The sequence below is a fragment of the Planococcus citri genome, chromosome 1 (genome assembly GCF_950023065.1).
Source record: "Planococcus citri chromosome 1, ihPlaCitr1.1, whole genome shotgun sequence".
Lineage (NCBI taxonomy): Eukaryota > Metazoa > Arthropoda > Insecta > Hemiptera > Pseudococcidae > Planococcus > Planococcus citri.
Window position 1 is genome coordinate 51,521,397 of NC_088677.1, and position 27,256 is coordinate 51,548,652.

General features: G+C 32.9%; 1 protein-coding gene across 2 annotated transcripts in view; it reads right to left on the minus strand.

Annotated features, from left to right (window-relative positions):
• Cad96Cb (protocadherin Fat 4-like Cad96Ca) overlaps window positions 1-27,256 on the minus strand; it is a 40,673-nt gene that overhangs the window by 823 nt on the left and 12,594 nt on the right. For both annotated transcript variants that reach the window (XM_065345945.1, XM_065345943.1), the window contains exons 3-17: window positions 4,407-4,487; window positions 4,183-4,313; window positions 4,028-4,093; window positions 3,837-3,929; window positions 2,939-3,046; window positions 2,750-2,851; window positions 2,367-2,492; window positions 2,182-2,272; window positions 1,968-2,077; window positions 1,698-1,874; window positions 1,461-1,598; window positions 1,177-1,376; window positions 567-681; window positions 306-466; window positions 51-220 (exon numbers count right to left, since the gene is read on the minus strand). In XM_065345945.1, the coding sequence (XP_065202017.1) occupies window positions 51-220; window positions 306-466; window positions 567-681; window positions 1,177-1,376; window positions 1,461-1,598; window positions 1,698-1,874; window positions 1,968-2,077; window positions 2,182-2,272; window positions 2,367-2,492; window positions 2,750-2,851; window positions 2,939-3,046; window positions 3,837-3,929; window positions 4,028-4,093; window positions 4,183-4,313; window positions 4,407-4,487 (1,869 nt within the window). The remainder of the gene's footprint in view (window positions 1-50; window positions 221-305; window positions 467-566; window positions 682-1,176; window positions 1,377-1,460; window positions 1,599-1,697; window positions 1,875-1,967; window positions 2,078-2,181; window positions 2,273-2,366; window positions 2,493-2,749; window positions 2,852-2,938; window positions 3,047-3,836; window positions 3,930-4,027; window positions 4,094-4,182; window positions 4,314-4,406; window positions 4,488-27,256) is intronic.

Genomic DNA, 27,256 nt, shown 5'->3' on the forward strand with positions numbered 1-27,256 from the left:
AAATTTACACAATTATTTACAATTTTTTTTCTCTTCAAAACTACGCTTACTTTTAACAGTAGCTGTATATAAAGGACTTGTGGATGTGGTAGTGTTTCGGAAATCTGTCGTTCCATTAAAAACTGGGTTTTCGACTTTACCAAAAGGAGGTAGACGTTTTGGAGGCGATGTGGTGAAGAAACTGTCCAGTTTGTTTCCATTCACGTTTTTTGGCTTTTTACTGTAAAATTGATACGAGTTGAAATGTCAGAAACGAAAATTGCATATTAAATGAAAATAATGATTCGATTAAATTTTAAACGTACTGTTTTTGTATGTATAAAATAAGTAATACTATGATCAAAGCGAGAACTCCTAAGATACTGATGAACGACACTAATATGGCAAAACTAGTGTTTTGAGGCACCCACTGACTAGCCGACGAAACAACAGCTTCCGGTAAATGCACAATAACAGGGACCGATGCCTAAAAATACATTTACCAAACACAATTAATCACTTTTCACAATGAAACAGGTAAGCAAAAATAGGTGCCTAATATGCGATTCATAAAAAATGCAACCAACCTGTCTTGGAGGTATTCCAGAATCTGTAGCAACAGCAACAAGATGCACAGTCGAGCTATTCACTTTGCTCAAATCACTGACAGATATTTCTCCAGAATCATCAATTGAAAATAATCTAAAAAATATAAATGTACGTAAAAATGGTGAGAATTTTCATGATTTAAATTTATTTTTCTTGAAAAAAAAAAAAATAGGTAAGTAAGTATGTAGATTGTAGATTGTAGGTCTAAACTATACTTCCAAGTTGATAAAAAAATTTTAAAAACTGAAATAATTTTTTGACAACGAGAATGAGTGAAAATAATTGTACAATGGACATTTCAAAAAAAAAAAAAAAGAAAGAAAAAAAGTGAAATAATTTTTTGAATGAGAGTAAATAAAAATACTCGTACAATGGGCATTTCAAAAAAAAACAAAAAAAAACAAGAAAATTGTCAAACTTTAAGCCTGATTAGCAGATAGGCAACTTGAAAATTGAATCAGAAAAATGAAATTTTCAAAAAGTTATACTTATTACAGTCTGGACAATCATTTAAAAAAAAACGTTCACTATCTCCCCCCCCCCTCCAATAAACACTATTAATTATTTTTAAAAACCTAAACCACAAACCTGGAATATGGTCCTCTCAAAGAAAGAGTAACGTGATCACCTCGATCACCATCTGCAGCCTCAACTTTTCCAATAACAGTTCCAGGCGTTAATTGATTAGGTGCTACGTCTGGGATGAAGAATTCATACTGAGGGTATCGAAATCTGGGATCCCAGTCGTTCACATTAAGAACTGAAATATTCACCGAAGCGCTGGTATTCTGAGAATAAAAAATCACATCGAATTTAGACCATAAAATCAGTATCTAATCAAAGTATGAGAAAATGAGAAAAATCTCTCTTACCACGTAACCATCAGTGGCGTAAACTAAAAATCCGTAGTTATCGACAGTTTCATAGTCAACAGGTCTTTTTAGAATTATATCGCCATTTGGAGTCACGTTAAAAGTATCCGTATAACTACTTAACCAATATTTCAGTCTCTGTAACAATTAGCCAATATTTTCTCGTGTTGTACATATTTCAAACATACAGCTTTTAAAATAAATTTAATATGTATTGATCCTTTTCCATCTGCTTACTTTGTCACGAGGCTTATTTGTTATCACTGTTAATAATACACTGTTGACCGGAACATTTTCTAATATGGCAGCAAAATAGTGATTGTGCAAAAATTGCAAATCGTGCAAAGATGTTCCAGGTCTACTGATGGTCAGTGTCGCCAAAGCGTACCTATCAGCATTATCAAATTGGGTCGCCTGTGAACAAAATAATTATATTTACAAATTACTCACTACCTGCAGAGTGAAATCTAAATAAGTGATTCCAAAAAAATCATTTGAGCCACCTACCCTAACTACTAGAACCGCTGGTTGGATAAAATCATCGTCAGGAATATTCCTCTTGACGAAAATACTTCCAGTATCTCTATTAATATCAAAGTATCGATAATCCGATCCTTCTGCAATTGAAAAAAAAATATCCTCCAATGAATACCCATTACACAGCATACACTCGAATACCTATTCATAAAACCAGAATCCCAAAACTCGATAGTCAAGTTACCTGAATTAAAACTATAATAAATCGGCGACTTTATGCCCAGATCTTGATCATAAGCTGATATTTCTCTGGGAGAAATGCGTAATCTGGTGCCCTAAGAATCACATCAGGTTATGATTAATACACTGAAAACCGTTAAGTTGCCTATTGTGTCATATTAAGGAGAATCTATGTACTGGTATTATTACCTGCGTCGCATGATCAGGCAACGTAGCCACGTATCTATCATCGGCGAATTTAGGATTTTGATCATCGGCATCGATCACATTCACATACACAATTGCATCCGAGTATTGAGGTGGATTCCCTTGATCCTAAAATGAACACGATGTTAATTATTAGCGAATAATTACAGTCAATTGTGTAAGTAGGCAGATGGGTGGAGGTACATGTAGCACATGCAGGGAAACCACACAAGTGTCATTAGCCGGCTTAATCAACGATCTATGAAATAATTGATGTTCGCCAGCTCAATACATAAGTAAACAAACATCGTGTAAGAATTGTTTGCTATACGAGATGCTTCGGAATTATAAATAGGTAAATGTACTTTTTTTTCTGCGGTACCAACCTGAGCTCTAATGGTAATTGTAAAGTTTGGTAATGACTCATAATCTAATGGTTTCCTCAACACCAGCGTACCTTCGAGACCATTTACGAATGAGAAATACTCCTGTAGTCGAAAGAACATCAAAGAACTCGATTAATTGAAATACTCGATAGAAAAATTATTAAAAATTAAGAGTTTCCTTGTCCTCACCGAATACAATCCTGGAAGCACCGAATACTGGACTGTAGAAAATGGACCTTGTTGATCAGCATCAACGGCTCGTATACCTTGTAACACTCTGGTGCCCACAACAGTCACCTAAAGGAAATGAAAACATTTTATTGACGAATTGAATAGAATAGTAAGATGGTTTCATGTAAAGATAAAACTTTTAAATTTATAGCCATTGATGAATTTAAAACGATAGTAAAACTTCGTACGTTTTGTTTCATGAATTCCGCAACGAACACCGTTAGAGTTATAGATGAAAAACAGAGAGATAAAAAAAAGAAAAAAAACCCTAAGCAATAAAATAGGACAATTAAATTTTTATATTTTAAACAGATTTTAGAAACAGTGTCATCCGATATATTTTTTTGTTTTCATGAATAAATGTGGGAATGAACGAATCGAGTAGGTACTGATGCATAGTGCAATTTTTGATTTTCTCGCATAGGTAGGCAATATTTTATTTAACTATTTACCGAGTTCGTTGCTTTTCATTTCTGATCATTATAGAAAAACTTTTTTTTTTAGTAACATTGAAATGTTTTTTGCTTTACTAAATTTATGAGGTCGATCATGACAGAAGAATGCATTCCATAGCATTTTGTTCACCTATTTTCAACAGATGCAATAGCTTCCCAATGCCTACTCGACAAATAAATTTCTATGCCTCGTAAAATGTTGGGTACCATCTCGCTTATACGCTCGAGTATTCCACCAATATGTCACCATACGCCGAAATAACATATTGTCAACATAATTCAGCTTTCAATTAAGACATGGCGTAAAATAAATCCATTTTTAATAGCTAGGTAGGTAAGTACTCGTATTTTAAAGAAATTGCGGTTAAGGTGATAAAACGCAAGCTATATATTATCCTTACTTCGGAAACATTTAATAAATAAGGAGCGTTGATGAATTGCGGAGCATTATCGTTCACATCTGTCACTCGAATATTCACCGGGATTATGAAACTCTGAAATGAACCAATGTATAGTTATTATTAACATCACAATCGACTTGGCACATGATTAGGCTCAAAATGAAAAATCTAAACGTAGAAATCAGCCATACCGGGTCTAAGGTTCTCTTCCTGTCGCATATTACGTTTATAAATACCGAAGCTGGTCCTTCGATGCCCTGTAAAAAGCAATAAATATCCGATTATTGGCCATAGTCAATTTAAAGTCGATCTCTAAGTGTATATAACTCGGTTGTAAAACCATTACCTCTTTATCTAATTGTTTAACGAGAGATAAATTCTTTGTGAATGGTGCTATTGATACGGGACTATCGGTTTCTTTTAGATGTAATTCTATGTTACCAAATTCTCCTGCATCTCCGATGATTTTTAGAGATCCTAAAGAATATTAAGCGAATACATAATAGTGAAAATACAGGAAAAAAATTTACTTACTCACGAAGAATAATTTTCATTAAAGTCTATATTTACCCAGGAATGATCCAACCGAGAGATCTTCGCTGACAAAAAAGCTCTCCGCTGATCCTCCATTCTCCAAGTAACATCTGTTATCTGTAAAATAAGCAAAAATGCAAATTTTAAAATGATTTATATTTTAATTGACTATAAATACCTAAACTAGTTTTTAAAAAATTTTACTCTTGGTGCATAGACATATTAGGTAGGTATGTATTTGAATTATCTGGACAAGTAGGTACATATGTGCCATGTGCTATAAGGTCAAGATTGGGGATCAACATAAATTTAGAATTCTTCAGACCTTCCAATCAACAAAACCAACAATAAAATTTTAAAAGAAATCGTCTCTCACACCACAACAACCCCAATATCAACAAAGTTCAGCATGACTATCAACTCGATGAAACCAGATGTTACAATGAAACTACCGGACCGTTGAAATACCTAGACAGCTCAAGTTTTACACAGAGGAAACCGAAGACTGAAAATAATAACCGGAAAAAGCGACAAACAGGTGTTGCCTCGATGATTTACAAATTTATTCTTCAAAGACTTCGAGTAAAAATACCATTTGCGAGCATATTTTCGAGTCCAATTTACATTCGATTCATCTGCAGGTACATAGGTTACTACCTCTAAGTAACTATTCGAACAACTAATAAATTTCATGCTCTTAATTACCGTATTAGTTCAGCTTTTGCTTTAGCAAAATTTCCTCAAAACAGTCAACATCGTCGGTTCAGTGTACTCGTAAGAATGACGGAAGGAGTGGATGAAAATTCACAAGGGTACATAGGTGGTTGTACCAAACGTATTAGTACCGAAGTACTAATGTGAATGTGATGTTTGAAATCAGACAGGTAATTAAAATGGTTTATTCTCACAAAATCGAGCCATTTTATTCCAGTACCTGGATGTAGGTAGGTACGTTTTTACTTTGTGCTCTGATAGAAAACGTGTTTTATTTCTACTTATTCATAGGTACTTATATCCTTTTTTCAGTCATGTTACCTTGGATACAAATAGTGTATTACACACGTGCTAGAATGATAAACCAATCGCGTGACAACGAAACGTAAATTTCATCTCAAAATGAGGAATATCACAGAGGGTTATTTAAATCAAACATCAAACCCTATTACAACATTGTCTAAATACATAAACTTAACTTATCCAGATTTAATCAAGATGATCACTCGAATGTATATTTCACCATTTGTCATGAAAAAGGGTAAAAAGGTGTATGTATGGTAGGTACCTATAATATTGTATAATATGAGGTGCCTAAATGGAAAACTTGTTAAGTTATAAATCATACATGAAGAAATCAAGTGAAATCGCTGCCAACGTTGTCCTAATTAAGTATATATTACGAGAAAATTCCTGTGGAAGTACTTCCTCGAGATGATATCGAATGATGGACTTTCATTAAGACAATAAGTACCTATGTACATATATACTTATTCAGACACGTTACAAATACGTAGGTATAATTTAGGTGCATCGATTCACTTTCAAAATGTTTACATTACTTTTATTAACCCTTAAATGAGAGTGAGACACATCCGGGTGAATTTCACCCGCAAAATCAGAACAATTTTTCAACATGAAAAAAATAAATAACCTTGTCTCAATTACCTATAATGAGTGATATTTCTTTCTCAAAATCTTGCGCACAAAATGAATCATTTGGATTCCGTGGAGCACGTTTCCTCTGGTAATAAAATTTGAAAATTTGCAAGAAAACCAACTCTTAAAAATTTATTGAAAAGTAAAAATTTTCATAAAATTTGGAAACATACAAAAAGATTCAACAACCATCAAAAAAAAGAAAATTTTTATAAAAATCGAATACATTTCAACAAAACATTCAAAAAACTTTCAAAAATTTACTTAAAAGTTGTCAAAAAATTCAAAAATGTATAGGTAAAGTCAAAATATTACGAAAAGATTCAAAAATCAACTAAGTAAATTTCAAAAAAATGTTAGCCCATCGGCTCTACAATGACCTAAATCCACTTTGAAAAGTTCCAATTTCGCAAGAGGATTCGAATTGGGAAATGATCAAAAATCAAAAATAAATGACAGGAGTCAGGAATCCGCTATCATTTTGCTTAAAAACCAGTTTTAAAACGCATTTTTCGCCAACTTATTGCTCTCATTATACGTACAAAACATCTAGAAAAATCTCAGCTACCCTATTCGTAAATTGAGGACTCTAGGCAGGCACTTGAATTTTCCAAGATAGCTCAAAATAGATGAAGAAATTAAACATTGTGATGTTATTTTTGGTCAAATAGATAGCGCGAGAAATGTAATTGCAATAAAAATGTAATGAATTTAAATGGCACGAAGTTTGAAATTTGCACATTTTGGAGGGGGGGGGGAGGATAAATTTATTTACAGGTAAGATAGACATGTTTCTTCTATCAATTTCAATATTTTTAAAATTAAAAACGAATCGATTTTTATGAGGGAAGGGGAACGTAAAATGAAGAAAGAAGTAACACAAATGAAAAATGTTTGGATCTGATCAGTGATCAGCCACAAAAAATCGGCTAAAAGAAATGCTGGATTGCTGGCGTTGCTGGCATTCTGTTAAATAAGTTTGATAACCTTTTAACCGAGTTAAACAAGCGACAAAACGTCGATAATTAAGGAATTACTCACACTCAAACGATATACGAATTATATAGCACAATTACTCGTAGTGCATAGAGTGTAGCAATACACGACTCATTGATATCGTCGTAATTGAAGGTGAGACAAAAAATGTACATCGGTACCTGCTACTTCTTTCATGAAGTTATTATATCGCGCATCGTAATACTTTATTTATCACTGGTTGACATTCTTTTTCATTCTTTCTTTCTTTTTACGGAAACAAAAAACGATGTCATCTGTAAATCGTGATTTGCTTGTCGTGTTCTACTCGCTAGACTATAATCGAGATTTATTATTTGCTCGCAAATGACACCCGCACTCGCATTTTACCAGCATCCAAAGAGGCCTGAGACTACTGAGAGATTTTCTATTTTTTTTTTTTCACGTTGAAGGTATATCTTTTAACTCATCGTCGTACACCAAACGTGACCGTAAACGAAAATTAATTAGCGCACGTATCAAAGCCCGCCGAAAATGCGTTAATTGTTTACCTACGCCAATTTAACGACAATCCAGACATATACTCCATCTATGACGAGTGTACTTTCACGAGACACGCAAGCAGTAAATACATTTAAGTGTTTTTTCGGCCGACAAATTTGCGCAGTTTTAATTGGTCGTACATTCGTACACAGATTGAACGTCTCGGCCTAAATATTGAATTCGAGATGACCGTAAGCACCTCATCCTACAGATTTCCCATGGAAAGTTACACCAAGGTGGAGAAGTTTCTGAAATTTGGAGATTGTGTGACTGATTGGAAACGTTTAAGGTAATTTGGGAAATAGATGAAGATCGCTGACCGCACAAAAACGTTTGTTTTCAAATTACTCTCGGTTTCATGCAGCTTGACCAGTATTCTTGTAGCACATACTTAGAACCGACTCGTTTATTTTATGAATGAAAATTTAAAAGGTTCCCATAGTTGAGTAAATAATAAAGGAAAATATGTTACCTACATTACATAATTAAACGCACTCCATTCGCAACTAGATAATTGGTAGGTACAGTGTAGTGTATTAAGTTTAAGACTATAAAAATATATAAAATTTACGAATAAAGAATGATAAAGAGAGGAACAGATAACGCCGTTCAAATACCAAAATTTGAGTATTTTCAATTTTTAGAGGCAGCTGCGACTACTGAGAAGAAAGTTTTATTGGTAGGACACCAAAACTGATAGGTAATCAGAAAGATGGAAAATTTTCAACATTTAATTTTTAAAAATCTTGAAAAAAATGACTAAAAACAACCATTAAAATCTTTTTTTCTTTCTTTTTTTTAATTGAATAAAATGAACGCAATAAAACAAAAAGAACATTCAAATTTTTAAAATTTCCGAATTGAGGAGATAAATTATACCTGGCATTTTGATATTTTCATGTAGAGACGAAAAACTAAACAAGTTTCTGAAATAGGTCCCAAAAAATCAATTACCTTACTTGATATTATTTTTCCAAAAAACAAAAAATGGAGCTAATTAGATCCAATCGATTCCCCCCGGGTGTTTGAAACACAAATTAAAAAAAAAATTAAGTAAGTAAAACCTTAAAAAAAGTTCCAACACTTACTTACAAAAAAATCATTTTGTATGAAATGAAAATTATTAAAATATTAAAACACTGGAACATTTTTCTTTTAAAATAAAAATGAAATATGAACAAAAAAAAAACGAAAAATACAGAATGCGTAATAGACTAATAAGTAATGTGCAAAGACAAATAGATACGATTATTTAAAAAAAGAAGGAAATAGAGACCAGATGCAGAAAATTTAAAAACAAAAGTACTGGCATGAAAAGTTTTTAAAAATTGTGCAGGTACCTACTTAAATGGCAATTAGAATGTTTTAAAAATTTAAAAAAACCGAAGCAAAAGAGAATCTGTTTTTAATTCAAAAAAATATGAAGATATACAGCACACATTTTCAAAAATAAGAATTGAAAAAAATGAAAGATAATTTTTCAAAATAAACTTCACAAAGAGACAGATAAAAATAGAAACTGAAAAACAGAAATGACTTGAAAATTCTCAAATTGTAGAAAAATGAAAAAAATATATACATTTTATCCAGATTATTCAAATCTTGTTGAAACTTGAAAGGGCAAAAAAAATTAAGAATTTTCGTAGATACCTAATATTCAAACAATCATAAATTTTGAATAGAAAAAAAATTTAATGGAAAAGGTTGAAAAATAATTTTTTATAAAAATTGGTTAAATGTAGGTCTAGGTGTTTAAACTTAACCTAACCCTAATTAATTCCATAAAGTGAAAACATATTAATACTTTACCTATTTTGCTGAAGACGTTTTGATAATTTTGAAAAATTTGTTTCTTAAATATCATTTTCTGCAAATTCAATTACTTTTGAAGATTATTTTTTTATATTTTGATTCTTTGCACGGAATTATTATAATTTTAATTTTCGCTTGAATGGATATTGTCATTTTTAGTTGAGTTGAAATGTTCCTTTTTATTTTTCAGATGATACTCTGGTACGATATTTACGATTGAAAGCTTTGTCTTTGATAACTTTCAGCGCAATGAAGCCCTTCAAAAGGGAATGAAAGTGATGTTGCCAGTTTCTTAAAACATAAAACTCGTAATAAATTGGAAGGATTATGTGACCTTTCTGCAAATCTGTCTATATTCACTCAATTAGCAGTCGATCTAGGCCCAAAAAGTTTTTATTAATTAAAATTGAATTTCATATAGATCTTGAAAAATTCCTCAAAATTCACTCTTATTCTCATCTAAAAATTTTCTAGTCCAATTTTCAAATCTCCGATCATAACCAAATTATAATGTAAATTTTCCAACACGTCAACATGTCTGTTCACCTAATGGAAAAAAACACACCTCGTACCCATTTTCATCCAGCATATTACCAATTTAAAAACAACAACAATAAAAACTGCGAATCGAACCAAATTTTCGCAAAAATACGAACAATACCTCTAATAAAGCGTTATTCGCGAATTGTAAGAGTATAACAAGAAGAAGAGAGGAACAACTTGAAAATAATTTCCGGTGCATTTCTCGTCTCGCGAAATATGACCGACTTCGCGAGTTCAAGGTGTTACACGTTATAAGGTTTTAATTACCAGCGAATCAAGTAGGCATTCGAGATTGGTGTGAAAAAAAAAACTAAGACAAACTCGATGATATCGATTTTATTGTATCAATTCATAACGATTACTTCATTTTCTGTCTGGGTAACCTTGTTTTCATCCATGGCTGAGATCTCGCGATACAGGAAACACGATAATCTTTTAATTTTTTTCAAAATTATATTCATAAGCTGCCTATCGATTTTTCCACGAATTTGCATATTTACAATACAAATTAGGTATTGTAATTCTTTGGCAATATTTCGAACATCACGATCTTCATCGACCAATTGCAAATGTCGCAATAGAAAAGCAATTAGCGTCGAAGGCAAAAAAATGGAATCCGTGGGAGAGACAATAAATATGTAGTAGGTTGAGGCACAGCGCAACAGAAGGCAGAAGCGCCAAGAATATACATAAGTACGACTACGAGAGTATTATTGTAGTAACATCTTCGCAGATGTTCTCGTTGCAATCAAAACATAACGGGGGACGGAAAACGTATTCTACAAGAAAAATTTCAATTTAATGCTTATTCCGGCGTTTAACACGTTTTTCTTTTTTCATAGTGCTAGTTTTTTTCTACTTTATTTGCACGAATGACCATTGTAACTGTTCATACAGCTCGTACACTAGGTATGTATGTACTAGGTAGGTACTATTTTCTTCTTCAAAAGAAATTATCCAGCGTCATATTAAATATCCATAATTCTCTCATGACACGGTAGTCTTCATGCAGTACTTCTCGTATTAAGATACGACCATGATCGAAGACGGAGACGAAGGCGCGAGCAATTATGTTGTAATTTTTTCCAACAAAGAGTTTTGTGACTTGTGACTTTGCAAGTCCACAGGCGTCCGCGTGTTTATGCGGATATCTTTCCGAAAGGTCGCAATAATATCCATAAATTGTCCAGACTTCGCACATCGCACTTGAATCTCATAATCATATTTTTCGTGTTCCATTTATATGTTCTCTCGCGGCTCGTAAAACCACGTTTGAACTTTTTTTTTGGGAGCTTCTAACTGTAAATCCATTAATTAAAAAAATCTTTCAATGTAAATGAACCACAACACATCGCAAATAAGCCGTAACATCGACGAAACGCCATAACGGTTATACAATAATTAGCGATGATCGCATATACCACCTATACAAAAGTATACTGTAACCAAACTTGTTAATAATGTAGGTATCATCTCGAAATTATTTCTTTATTTTTTTTTACTATGTATAATTCTTTATTTTGAACAATTAGGTATTTCGTCTCGTGAAGTACTCGTCAGTCGTCATACGTAACAATCTGACAGACGTTATAATTTTAAGATCCGTTGCTCTATTGCCAGTCCGGGTAATGCTCCGATCATTATATAAATTAGCATAATTTTTTATCTGCGACATTAATCAAATCTCTGGACGCGTTTGGTGTTGTATGGTATGTACTCGTAGCAGCCTATACCACACGTACCAATACTACCTATCTATGTAATAAGTGTAACTCCAAGTACCCTACCTACATAATTTTTATCTCATTATTTGCGACTACGACTACGAGCGAGTTTCACAGCTCTTCTGATGATTATCACGCGTGAAAAGTTGTTGAGTAATCTGTTTTCCTACGTGTAGGAAGTTTTTACTTTTCTTTTTTCTGAGCAGATGCGTAAATGGGCGTTTGATATCATCGCCAGAACCTCGTTTGATAGGAAATTTCGACACAATTTGCTATGATGATTATGATTTTTGAAGCGAAGGGATTGAAAAATTAACTGATCGAAAATGAAATCGGTGTAAAAAAATTTCATGGACTCAAAATTTTTCGAGTGCTCAAGAAAAAGTGTTGATTAAAAATTTTGAATTTCTTCCAAAATTTTAATACGTTTTGATAAGTCATCTGACACGTTTCATAACTGGCTGGGTATCCCAAAATTGACTCAATTTTTGTCTCAAAATTCTTCAAAAATAATGAAAACCTGCGTTACTCGTACCTAATAACATTTTTGGATTTTCTCCCAAAAGTTTAATCCAATTCGATAGACGATAGCTCGCATGATATTTCTTCAAAAATTCCGAAAATCATGGCCTAATTTTGGGCTCAAAATTCTTCAGAAATGTTCAAAAAACATTTTCGTTGAAATATTATAATTTATGTCGACATTTAAAATAATTTTGATAGATCGCAAAGCACTTTTACAAAAATCCCGAAAATCATGATCTAATTTTAAGCACAAAATTCTTCAAAAACAGACTACCCGTACTTGATATCATCTACTCAAAAAAAATGTTGGTCGAAATAATTGAATTCATCTAAAAATTTTAATCCATTCTAATAGGACAGCATTAGGTACATGAGGCTTTTTAAATATTTCAAAAATTAGGTACAAACCAATTTTTGCTCAAAATTTTTTAGAACGCTCAAAAAACGTTTTAGTTGAAATATTAAAATTTCTCGTGAAATTTTGAACAATTTAATGGGTTGCAAGATCACTTTTGAATAATTATATAACTGTTCATTTTTACTCGAAATGAAATCAGAGAGTTCCCTTTAATTCGTATTTATCGAAGTTTTGCTTAAAATCGAAATAACGAGATCCAAAGATCCACTCGTTAAATGCAAAAATTCCAACATATGCATAAATCTCAACATAACCATAATTCCAATCAACTCCACCACAGCCTGACTCAGGCAACTTGTAAGCTGTATCACGTGGAATTCATAACAGATGACGGCGCGTATAATGCCGGAACCAAATGAAAGAAATAACGTATCAAAATATATTCACAATTACACCTTCTAATCCCTAATTGAATTCAATTTGAAAGAACGTCCGGTTTTCAAAATCATCTTCTGACTCCTACGTGTTGATGAGAAAATTAGGCCGCGCCGAGTAGATACCTACCTATATAAAAACAGCTTTGAAAAAAAGTCATGTAGGTGACAAATACATTTAATAAAGTACTAAGTACTCGGTGTAAAGGTATTATAACGTTCTCTCTAATGTGTCACATTCACCGTGTAGGTACGTGTATTTTATTAAATCCTCCTAGCTCATTGTTTATATAATTGGCGAAGATAGGTTATACTCGTACATAGTATACGGGACGATGAGACATGTAAGAGACAACAGAACACGGATGGGCAAAAATTATCTCTATCGTTGCATCGTCGATAGACTCGCATCAACGCATCTGTCAACCGCACGTTGATTAGAAGCGCGAAAAAACCAGTTGAAAATTCCAAATGGAAAAATGATCAATTACACGGATATTTTATCATAAAAATCGTATTTTTTTCGCAACTTTCGTCGTCCGCGCAGTACACGACATTCTACATTAATCAATCATTTAGCCAGCATTCGTGACTTATTCGTAATTCGAGCCGATGAAAGTGAAATTCCGGTATAATTTTCGGCACTTGGAGTTGCTATAGGTATGCGTTAGCTGAGTAGGTATCAAATGTCTTTAAGAAAAAAAAGAGTACCAATTGCGGTTAAATGTGCGAAACTTTCTTAGTCCTAACTTGGCCATAGCATTGTTACTAGAATTTGATTCGTATCTTTGCAGATTCGTCGAACGGAACGTGTATAATTTTGATCATTGCAAAGTAATATACCATTCGATAAGAAATTTCTCGATTACGACATGATTTTACGTGGATCCTTTTATAAAATAATTGATGTCATCTAAATAGACATTAATAATGCATAAAGACCATCTTCAAAACCTCTGCTGGTAAGTATATGGTTAGATTAAGAAATAAAATAACAAAGGTAGGTAGAGGTACATACGCCAGTAGAAAGGCAGGAAATTAACGCATGGCCACCCTTCGGGAACGTACTCGTACTTTTCAAAACGCTCTGAATATCGAATATAGGCACACTATGTATACTTTAGCTAGCTAAGCAGTTAGGTATACGTAGACGTACTTACTGCACACACATCTTTCTTTAAATAGTGAAAAGTAAAATCGAATTGTTTGGCTAGCATATTATACTGCAAACATTCTTTGCCTAAACTAATTAATAAATAAAATGAGAAATTTTCTTCTTATTTTACTACCCATGAAGATGAAGTATACTCGTATTTTCCTTTTTCTACCTATGAATAAAAATTGGGTTAAAATGTCGATACCACTCGAGGTTATTAATTACCAACCACCGCAGTTGTCTAATTGGTCACCTATTTAAATTATTAGCAAAAGAAATTGACCACAACAAACGTAAACGCGCAACGAATCAACATGCAGAACTGTTCAATTCGTTATATTATCGTGGAAAAGCAAAAATACCCGTTGAAAAGTAAAAATGGAAATTTTCTTCAAACATAAACACATCGTCGTCTAACAAAGAAAACCTCTAAAGACACAGGATATACGAGTATTTATCAAGCGAAAATCCGGTGGTGGAAGGCGGAGTTGGAATTGGAGTTATTACAGCAGCGTGGACCTCAGAGAGGTTGTGTTAAGTTAGGCTAGGTACTCGTAATGTATGATTATATTAAATATTATTCACCGAAGCATTTAGTTCTTTAACCGTCTAGGTACATTGTGAAATAATAACATTAACCACTGGCTGGTGAGTCACATAGAATCACCACAAAATCGTGGTCGAGTTTCCAAATACGAGTCTATACTGGAGCATACATTTAAATTCCACGTGTTTTTTTCTTCTTTTTAGTTTATTTTCACGAAATTATCGCGTTATACTTTTTTTGTTCGTGGATGAAGAATATGGGAATTCAATTTATTGGTTTTATAGTAGGTTGCCATATGCTTAATGGGAAGATAATGGAGAAGGGAAAAGAGGGGATTGCGAATCATTTACGTATCTGGCTTGTTGTTGAATAAGTTTATGTAGGTTCTTTGCAGAAAATTCAGAGATAGATAAAGTAATAGATACATTTTTAATAAGGAGCTTTTGAATTCCTAAAGGGTGAATTTGGCAACGCTATATAAATGTGGACGTCCTTCATCCTGATTTCGTAGTACCTATTACTTAGGTATCTACTTCAATAACTTGAAAAGTTGAGTGAGCAAACGGATGTTTGAGACGTAGAAAAACATCTACATTTCACGGTCTATAATGACCCCTTTTTTTCAAGAACCCCCAGTAGGTACGAGTATACCTACTAATTAATCAAAAGTTATGAAAATTCGAAGCTCAAATAATATAATAAAAGCCCAGATTTGAGCTTTTTGCGATTCTGATTACACATAATTGGCGTTTTTCATGTACCTAGTACCTACCTTTATAGTTCAGTGTAAAAGTTTCTTGTTTGTGATTTTCAGCATTGATCTTTTATAAGTTTTGATTGATTAGTGCTAGAGTTTTATAGAAAAACGATATTGTACACGCTATAAAAAATAAAAATTCAGATCAAAAATTAATCACGATTGAAAATTGATTCATGTACATATTTGCAATTTTTAATCCCATGTGATCAATCATGTTCGAAATAAAAAAAAATTGAAAAATAATTTTAGTCTCATAATAGACTTTTGGATCAAAAATCGATTAACTTAATCGAATCTTGAAAATCGATTCCTAATGTGATATTCGATGGATTGAAAATCGACCATGATCAAAAATTGTTTAATCAAACTCCAAAAAATCGATTTTTGCACGGTTTTCGACCCAATGTCATCATAAACTTGATCAGAATGAAAAATGGATTCTGAGAAGCATCAAAAATCGATCATGATCAAAAATCGATTAATTGAATCCGAAAATCGATTCTTTTGCAATTTTCAATCTGATATGATTCGAATAAGTATGTATGAAATGAGAAATCAGCTTTAGCTTCAAAAAAGAACCAAACATCGACTCGCGTGCGACTTTCGATTCATAAGATCGAACAATATGTTCAAAATTAAAAATCAATCTTATAGCCTCAAAAATATGCACTTCTATCAGAGATTGATCAATCAAATCCAAAAAATCGTTTCATTTGCGACTTTTGATCCTATATACTATCGAACACGTTCAAAATAAAAAAATTGATTTTATAGCTTCAAAAATAAACTTTCAGATTGAAAATCAATTGAGTGAGTATCAATTCCATTCCATTGGCCATGTTTGAAAATTAGGTACAATCACCTTGTTTGTAGATAGATACCTCTACTTACTTCTTGTTCTATTCCATCTTCGACAAAAATTACGGTTTTCATCTCAATTTAGGATATTTTAAATAATCGATTTTTTGACTTTCGTATATCGATATTGTTCATAAATGATCCACATCTTCGAATTCGTATTACCTACCTATTGTTTTTGTTGGACAAAAATGTCCAAGACTAATTTTTTTCAAAAATCAACATTATTTTCAATCGTTCTATTTTTTATTTTCAAGTCGTGATCAGTATTTTCAATGATGATCAACATGTTGAACATTGGTGAATATGGGAGATTTCCGCCATTTTCAAAAATTCACCAAAAAACAAAAAGTCAACTTCGGAAGTTCATTTGGTAGTGATTTGTAAATTATACGTACTACATGTTCTTTCAGTAAGCCAATTTTTAACTTGGTCAGAGCTGAAGGATGGTAAAAGTTTCTTAGCGAGTATACCTACATAAGCTGTAGATACCTATTTAAAATTATCGATGTACCCACAACAAAAACTTCTCATGTTTGCTGATTGGCCTTCTCAAAATGCTATCTGCTGACTGGCTAGACTGACTACTAAAAATAATCATTCAAATTTTGAAACTGGTAGCAAAAAAATACAACGTCGTTGTATTTAAGTAGAGCTATAGTCTTATGGATGCCTTTCAGATGATGATTCAGCAATATAGCAAGCATAAATCTCAAAAATTTCTTCGCTGCTGGGTATATTCAGTTGGTATACACATACCTATAGGTATTTAAAATAATACTAGGTAGGTTATTATGCAATAAGTACAGTCCAAATTGAGTAGGTACTCGCAAATACCCAGCATATCACATTTAAAAAATTATTTCTTTAATTAGTTTTTTTTTCGATTCCTAAAACGAAGTCGCACTCCGTAAAGAAATAAGTAGTAACTGGTAGTAGTAGGTAGATGTATGATTTTTTTTTTCATCTAAACCTATGCACCTGGATAAAATATTACCAAAAATTCTAATTTAAAAATGTAAATCATCGTACACGAGGAACGAAGCCTTTAAATTAATTAGCAACAGCGTGGTTCTTTTTTGTTACGCTAGCTATAAGTGTCATAACCTTTTCGTCTGGCTCATTAACAGAACATAAACATGAAAAACATATCGCGATATGGTATCATCGATAACGTACCATTTCACGCTGAGCATACGGCAGTCTTCTTACGATTTTAAAATATTAAAAGTTATTAATAAATAAAGTTACATGTGGGATTCTTATTCGATAATCATCTTTTTTTTTGGGGGGGGGGGGAGGATTAAAAAAGTAACAAGGATTTTTTTGACGAAACACAAACTCTTTTTTTAAATGGTACCTCGTTTGAAAATCGCTTCCGGGCAAATTACGCAAAATTCAGTTACCTTCTCACTACCTACATTGAACGAGAAAATTGGAGTCAAATTCTAAACTTCGATTACCATACTTTCGATTGATTGAACCAAGTCTCAAGTTTGTTTGCAAATTATACCTGTGTACCTAAAGACCTATCTACTGTCTATCAACCGACAAGATAGACATAATCACGATGCATATTTTAAAAGTAAAAGTTGGTACATGAAGCTTCGACATAATCACCCCGTTCGACATAATTGCTACTAATAATTTGTTTCGATTTGTTTAACCCCGAGTACCTACCAGTGCACGATTGGTCACTTCTTTGCGACTTGCGAGACACCACTTGTCAGAAATTTGCTCTATGTAGGCGGATTTCTTTTTATTAAATGCGCATGCAGAGGACGTGATTTTTTCACAAACAGGAAGTTTATCACGAACTTCTCTCAAATACGAGTAAGTGAAACATTTCACGCGTGGTCTATGGTTAAGACGAAATTATTACACGAAGATGAGACTTTCTGTTTCGTATAAATAATATGCGTACGGTACCTTATTATTATGATTATTCGAAGGTTTAAACCGTCACAATAATGTTAGATAATTTTATTTGAATTTTAAGTACCTAGGTGCCTATAGTTACTGTACTTTGTTTCACGTTAGTTGCATCGAGCAGGTTGCACGAAGTTGTAGGATTTAGGTATAACTTTGTTTTTAGATTTTTACCGTTGGATTAAGAAGGTAAGAAGGGGAATGAGGGACTTGCGTATAAGTACGTTTTGCTGAAAGGTAGCTCCTCAAGCGATCTGAGTGGAATTTATGTGGAAATAGTTCAACTCAAAATATTGGAAAATTCCTATTTTATTGTCAAAGAGTATTTCTTTGACCTCTATAGAATTGTTTTCTGGGAGTTCAATCCATACCTACTTACTTAATCAGTTCAGTTTTGAGTTCTAGTACGTATTCCAATTTTGCCCTGATTTTTTTTGTAGATTGTTATAAGTATATTTCCCAAACACAAACAGAGCGTACCTATAGAAATTTCAAATTGATTCTTGAGCAATTTAAAAAAAAAATTAATGAACTTTCTTACTTGGCAAAGTCAAACATTTCTGAAGAAAATCAAGTTGTTGATTTTCAATAGGTATATATATCTATTTTAAATTATACAAGAGGCTTGACTATTACCAGTTAATATTCCAATAAAATAGCACGCTCCATGCCAAAAATAAATTAAAATTAAAATTAAAAATAAAACAATGAGCAATAAGTAAATCCATTTTGCAATCAACAACAACACCAACTGATACATAGATCGTTTTCTAATTACCTACCTATACCTACTATATAAATAAACAGTTCATCTCACGATGATGTACTAATCAAAGGAAACGATCACATCGAAAGAAAACTCGCAATACTCAAGACGAGAGGACTTACCGTTGAACACTTTCGCTATTAGGTGATAATTGAACTGATAACGATTTTATGGAGTTTATAAAATAAGTAATTATATAATTTTGACAATATTTTAATAGATATTGTAACGCTCAGTTCAACATTGGTCGATTGATTGAATCCGACTTGAACGCGGGTCCGGGGTTAATGGCGAATTTCACGATAACGATAATTGATTTCTGTTAAAAAAGGCAGCTTATAAAGATGACTTTTTGAGATGAGCATTCGAGACGAGTAATATGATACAGTTATGAAATCAATAAATCTTACGTAATGAACCGGTTCAACCAACAGTTTTATCGCCAAAGAAAACAATGGAAATTAATTTGTCTTTGTGTACTATGCGTGCCTAAGTTTTACTTCGTTATTAATTTTTCGAACAATTACGTGTATGTACCTATAGTAGGCGTTTGGGTGTTTTAACGGACCATCTCGTCGTCGTAGAAATTTAAAAAGAAATTCAACGATTAATACAAGTATCTGGATCTCCGTTATAAATGATTTCTCTCTTCAGTTCCGATATAGGTAGGTACCTCTATACCAGTGGACATGAAGATAAAGTAGCTATCGAAAGGTACCAGAGTAATTTTACGTGTAGTTTTCATATGAGCAGAGGGGTGGCGAGGAGGGACGGAATGGTAAATGTTTTCAATGAAAAGTGTAACTGTTTTGCAATCATTTATCGAGTTTCATAATCGATTCCCATTTTCGTTATTGACGATGTTATCAGTTTTTGTTTATGCCTACTGTATAAGTAAAGTACACAGAAAAATCTCTAGAATGATACCTACCTACCTACCTATTATTTTAAAGATTGAGATCGGAATCTTAATATATGTTTGGGAAATAAGTCAAGGGAGAAATCACCTTGAGATGGTCATCGTAATGTAGATAAAATAAGTCCAAGTTCGATCTATAATATATTTTTTAAAATTCAACATCAGATGAACGTAACCTAAGTCGAGGGGGAAGAAGAAAAATATAAAAATTTCAAAAATGAAGCTTCAAGTCTAAAATTAATTTGATACGTTGAAGATCAAAGGATCGAAATGTACTCGTACTAACTATGTATACCTACTTATTTGGATCTAAGAACCAACAAAAATGATATTAATGTTTTTTTCGTTCTACGTTACTTTTTTATGGTCGTATAGCATCATATCATAGGTTACAATGACCTGACGTCATAACAGAATCTCTCAAGCACCTCATCAGAGCGCGGATAGTTCTAAAGTATATCATAATACGCGTAATTACGAGACACTTTCGTAGTTATAAAATAGGTAGGTATAATATTTATACGCGAAATTAAAATTAATTTCCAACGGTCAGATTTGACCAACGAACTTGAGAAAACCCTCCGCAATTAATTACAGAATTACTTACATAGAAAGCAAGCTATCCATCTAAATTTCGATTTCGTTATTTAATAACGAAAAAATCCGCGTATTGTCTCGCATTTGGTTGGACATAATTACCATACATAAGTTTCTCCTACACTTGCCATTTTAGTTTACCTACTAGAAGCACTCGGAGGTAGCCGTTTTAATAAAAATCACGCTTGAATTTACGGTTTTATGAATTCTTAGCTCGCAATTATAACTTTTACCAGCTTACATCATGAAAAATTCCACCTCAATAACGAAAAATTATACCACTGGTAGCTCACAATGTGTACATAGTAGGTATAACTTTTTTGTCGATATGGAAAGAAAAATAAAGGTAAATATACCCGAGAGGCTTTTCGTGTCAAAAGGTGAATTCGTGGACGCGATTTGGCGCGGTGGCGGTGGTTCTTAACAGCGGCAGCACGGCGATTCGGATAGACTACCTAGTTTGGTTTAGAATTTTGTTTGATGAATAATTATACCATAGAACGTTAATCGTGTTTCGCGGTAAAACCCTTTCATTTCATTTCACCGTTTTCTAAAATACTGTACGAAAATTTGCCGCAAAATAAACTTGAGCATGGGTTTTACATAGATAAAATATTTCATTTTATCGTGTACCTACTACAGTTTCTCTATTAATTGGAAATGGAAATCGTCATTTTTTGTAAGAAGTCATTGAAATACATACGCTGAAATTGAAAAGGCACCTGTGGTCAAAGTTCAGGGTCAGCTTTACATCTGTCAATTTTTGAGAGAAAACACCCAAACAAGACTATAGCATGAAAGTGATCTGCCATAACCTAGGAAATCACCACACATGCACGGTATAGGTACCCTACCTACATATCTATCTACATATGAGACTTCGTCAATGTCTAATATGTATGAGGATGAGCCGGTTCAAACGAAACATTTACAGCCAAGCAACATACATTCATGGATCATGGAGGAGGGAGAGGCAAGAAGCAGGGATTCTACACTTGCTCGCCAAACGTAATAATATGCAGGCAAGTAATGAAAAAAAAATAATCAAAAATGGATTAGGGAGAGTTTTTATTAGGAAAAAAATCATAAATGACTACATATTGAAAATTCATCTCAATGTAGGTACCTAACTGAAAAAAGAGAAAAAATTGCTGCTCATCAAGAAAATCAAAAAAATAATTTAATGTAGTGATTTTTTTTTTTAAATTGAAACTTTGTTTTTTGAACAACTTTTGAAGGGGAAAAAGATATTATTTTCGCACTCTTTTTAAGAGTCAGCGAAATTTCATTCAAAATCCAAAGATTCTGAGAATTTAAAAAAATGTGCCTTATATATTTGAGCTAATCTGTATAGGTAGACATCTCGAGTGCATTTTGATGCCGAGCATATGTATTTCAAGAATAAAATTCAAAAAATCAAAATTTTCTGTTCGTGGACATTTTTTTTGAAATTTACGTGAATGGCTGTAAGAACTTATCTCGTCTTGAATTGTTTAAAGCCATTCTGGAGCTTCCAATGCGATTTTGAATTCTCCATAATTTGAAAATTTCTCCACAAAGTGTGGAAATTATTTTAGGGAGCCAGCTAAAAATTGAGGCATAGTTTATTCTTGACCTATAATGACAAGTTTCAAAGCAAACAAATCAAAAATCTTCTGTTTGTCAACAAATTTTTAAAGTTGGCTCGATCAATTTCTAGCTGTCCAAATCAATTTCTGCATGTTCTGGAAAAATTCAAAATTTCGGGAACCATCAAAAATAGCATTGGAAGCTCCAAAATGCTTGAAAATGGTGAAATTCGATTCAAGAGAGTTGATATGTATTTGTTTCAGGACAAGTTTTAATTATTTTCACATAAATACCTATTAAATTGCCGAAAATGGTCGATTTTGGATTTTCAAAAATTCGTCAAAAATCGAAAAACGAATTTGAGAAGCTGAAATTTTAGTTATGGGGTTTTAGATCATTATTTTTCCAAAAATCACAATTCCGCTTAAATCAGAGACGGTTCTCTTGTGAGAGTCTTCACTTACACGCAAAATTTCTTACCTACTATTTGATCAAAAAATGTTCAAATTGAAGCAAAAAACTGTAAAAATCTTACTTTTGAGCTCTCATTCTCCTATAGTCTATAGATCCTTCGTCCCTTTTTTACAATCATACCTATTACCATCGTTCCTATTTTACAATTTAAAATTACCTACGTCTCATGGACACAATCGAACAAATGAAAATGACCATTTAAGAATTCGATATTTCTCGAAATCGATATGAAAGATAAAACAAAGACGAAGTGAATTCGACGCAATAACATAGAGTAATCGAATTTAAATTAGTGGAACTAATCGATTAGAACGGATTCAAATTGTTGCCGGTATAGCTGCGGATAAAAAAAAAAAAGGAAAAAAACTTAAACGTTCTGTGGCCCAGTTGCTGAATGACCGAACGCGATGCGTTGCCGGTAAATGATGAGCTATGTCGATGTTGCTGGACCATAATGTTTGTACCTGATAATAACCTACTTAGAAAAAAATTAACTGGATCGTCTTTCGATACCTATAATTACAAATTGAACTGCTCCGGAAAAATAAAAATAAATTAAAATATATTCGCGCTTTATATTTATATACTTATATGCGTGCATCTTTTTAATTAACAACTTTTCGGGAAATCAGGATATTGATAACGACCTATTCGCAAGCGTGTTATTTACTCCCATAAACCAGTTTACTTTCAGCATTGTTTACAATTCGAGTGAAAAAAAAAACACGAGTAATCCGTATACTTAAACCCGCGTATAATTCCTGATTAAATATACTCGATATCGATACCTATTTCTTAGCAGTACCTATAGGTGCAGGTACGCAATTATCCTCAAATTAACCAAGAATTTTTATTCAGAAAATGGAACATTCATCTTTTGAACATCAAACTTATCCATCTCTAGCACCTTTTTTTGACAAAGTCAGTCGTTCAGCTATCGAGAATCAAGATTAAGTATACGTTTAATGCCAAAAGCGATCGATACACTTTTATCATCGCAGATCCGCCTACTATTTAAATGTAAACGATCGACGAGTCGTTTCGTTTAAAATATACGATGTTAGCCCGCAGTTAAGGTAGTAAATCTGAGCACGTTGAAAGTTATATTATGACAAGAAAACTTGTCAAGTTTGGTTGATGGCTCAATCGTGGCGGTTTTTCTTATTTATAGACAAACGCCACAGATTTTTTCACCTTTAAGGGTTTCATAGCTGGGCATGATACTTATAAAGATTTTTAAAATATTTTTGTAGACTAATGGGCCGATATGTACCTCTACCTATACTTTGATCGAACTCGTACCTATAGTAAGTTATATTCTGATAACGTGGATCTCGGATCGGTAAAATTTGGAGTAACTAACTAAATGGCGCAAGAAAAATTGAAATATGAATGAAACGTGACTTTTTTTGACCCTCGTCATGTCCTACGTGATCGAATTCTGCTTCGACCAACCGAATCTGATCAAAACGTGGTTTGTGTTATTTCATATAGAGGAAGGTTACGGGCATATTTCGTGGATTGCAGTATCTTCTAGCTTTGCCCGCAGCTGATATGAGTTTGGTAAAATTTTACACAAAATGCAACGTCATGAGCTCATGATATCTTCAGACATGCTGCCTTTCAAGTCATGAAGTCAACGTATTACAGGTCAAGAAAAAATTAGTTCATTTTCTATAATCCAACTCTGTAATCCCCCCTCCTCTCTTAACATTTGGAAGAATTTAATTTATGTAGTGGCCACTGTGTAAAAATATTTGTAATATTTGAACACTTACTATCGAGTTTTACTTTTAGTTTTTTTTAATACCGAATTTTTCAAAACTTTTCAATAATATCAACATAATTTTTAGCTTATTTCCTCTACCCTCTCATCAACAGATCATTGTCTCTAGAAAAGCATACCTATCCATCAAGCAGAATATCAGATGCAATAGTTATCGAATATAAGTAGAAGTACCTATACCTACGTATGTCTATGTACATTATTCTCTCTCTGCTTACCTTATTCGGTTATTCCAAAATCACAACAAAGAAGCTAAAAGCAACTCCCAAAGAGGATATGATGACAAACTTATTTACTTTTGTATCTAAATCAAACAATACGTAGATTCGTAGGTAAGTATACGAGTACATAACAAATCGACGAGTCGAAATACTTTATAACAAGATGGTACATGCGAATATTAATCAAGTATTATTTTCTGGTTCTACGAAGCATAACGTTAATCTTTACTTAAATCGGTACTTTTTGGCGAGTACGTTAACATCAGCACGCTTCACGGTTTAGTGTAATCTCCGCTGACCGGTTGTGCATTTGACGTTTTATGGTGGTAATTTCCTGATCCCATACAGGCGCAATTTCATAATAGCTTCAGCTACCTTTTATTTGGACAATAGGCGTCTGCACTTTTCTGTTCAAAACTCATAGAATACCTCCAAAAATGTTTATGCAAATAGACTTTAAAATTTAGGCGCGGCATATACTTATGGTCGATTGAAAACCGATTTCATTCTGCATCATTGATTAGGTAACAAGCTGTACCGCTCGATATGATGGAAAATCACTCGATGAAAGTATAGGTAGGTGGCAAGATACCTATCGAGTAATTAACGAAATATACGACGAGGAATGATTAATAAACGATGATCAGAAATGCTTCTAGGTAGGACTAGGAACTAATAGGGTACATCCTTTTCCATAACTAATGGACCATTTTATGAATCACGCCTCACGCCAAGACAATTGGTAAATACACGATCGACTCGATCTATAGACATTATGGTAATCGATGTCCTACCTATGCCCTACGCTCGAGTATTGTCCATTGTACCTAATACACAGTCAGCATAGACATGTTAAATTAATACACATAACGTTTCTATCTATAAATTAACCTTTTCGAGTGGCAGATTCTCTTTGGTCGGTACATCAATCAGGAAAAGGTAAAATTAGGTGTTTTCAAAGCACTCGGTACGGCGGCCGCGGCGGTGTTTTGGTCGTTTCGCATCTTCGATAATGGAAAACGTGTAACGTTCATTTATAAAAAAGGAGGTCGTCTCGCTCACGCGTCATCGATCACCGTTGCTCTTCGCGAGTAAAATATAGCATTGATTATTTGAATTCTTAATACAAGCGCCTTTTATGGAATCAAAATTGATTCCATCTCGGACTATATAGGTGCTTCCGATTGCCAAGTATTATGCGCGAATCTCTGAATCTGCACTAGAAATGATTGATAGAGTAGTAGAGGGTTTCCGTGAGGATCAATATCAATATTGTGAGCCAGCCAGCTGAGCCGAGTCAGCCCTTTTCCAAAAATCAGACCGAACGATTATTCGACTGATAAAAAAAATTGTATTCCTTGTTTTCTGAGACGGGGATTGCCCAAAATTATCAAGAAGGTAATCCACGGACGCTGGTCCGAAAGACGCTAGTTCGCGTGACAGACGCTGATTTTGAAAACTTGAGGGAAAAACGTTCAACTTCTCACATTACATCAGATTTTTAAAAACGTTGGAAAAATTTATTGTTGATCAATTTTCTGATGTTTGTAATGCTTAGGTATCTACGTACTACGTATAATCTGCTTTTACAATATTTTGTTTTTTGACTCTTACAAATTTGGAAAAAATTTCGATTGATTCTTTGAAAAAGTTATGATCAATTTTCAAAGAGTAGACTTTTGAAAACTTGAAAAAAAATCGTTTAATTGTTTTGTCTGATTTAAAATCTTGAAAAAAATGTCAATAAGTTCTTAAAATGTCGACAAAATGAGAAAAAAACGACCTATCTCGGATATTTCAATATACCTACCCAATGTCAGAATCCCAAAAACTTTGGAAAAAAATGTGACCAATTTAAAACAATCCAATTTCACTATACATATTTTGTCTGATTTTCAAAAACTCGGAGAAAATAAGTCTGACTTTCAAGAATTTGGAAAAAAATCAATGAATTTCCGAAGTTATGTCAAATTAAGTGATTAAGCAAAAAGTGCACCAATGATTAGAAAAAATTTTTGGCGAGGAGACTTCACCCCTCATTTTTGTAGTAGATAAATAATTAAATTAATTAGGTATAGCCAGTTATCCATGATTTCCCAGTAATTTTGTTCCAAATACCTCTCAATTTTCAGATTTCTTACCTTTTTCGTTTTTTTTTAAAAGTGTTTTTTCACCAATTTACATGTAATTTTTAAACCAATTTTCTAAGGATTCTTTTCCGATGTACGAGTATTCATTTTTTTCATGAAATTTTCTGGCGATTTCTCCTTGATTTTATGGCTAATTTTCAAGCAAGTATACTCTGAGTAGTGTTCCTTCAATCGTGTTGTAATTACTTTCATCAATTTTTTAATGATCTAAATATCAAGAGATTACCCCCAAATTTTCTAGTTGGGTACATATTTGTAATTACATATTATACTCGTATTTCATCACCAAACTCTCATAATTCCTCAATCATTTCTCAAATATTTTTTTCTGGTGATTTTAGGGTGAAAACAATTTTCTAGTTATTTTGCAAGCTAACTTTCTATCGTTATTTTCCTCGTATTATTTAGTATACATAGGTAGGTACTTAAATTTTTTCAATCTTCTATGTAGTACTTATAATTATTCTTGTTTTTGCAGTATTTTTTCAAAATATTAATTTTGTAGCAATGTTGTCACTACTTAGTACTTATTGATTTTCGAATCATTTTCAAAGTAATTTTCTGGAAATTCTCAAAGCAAATGTTAT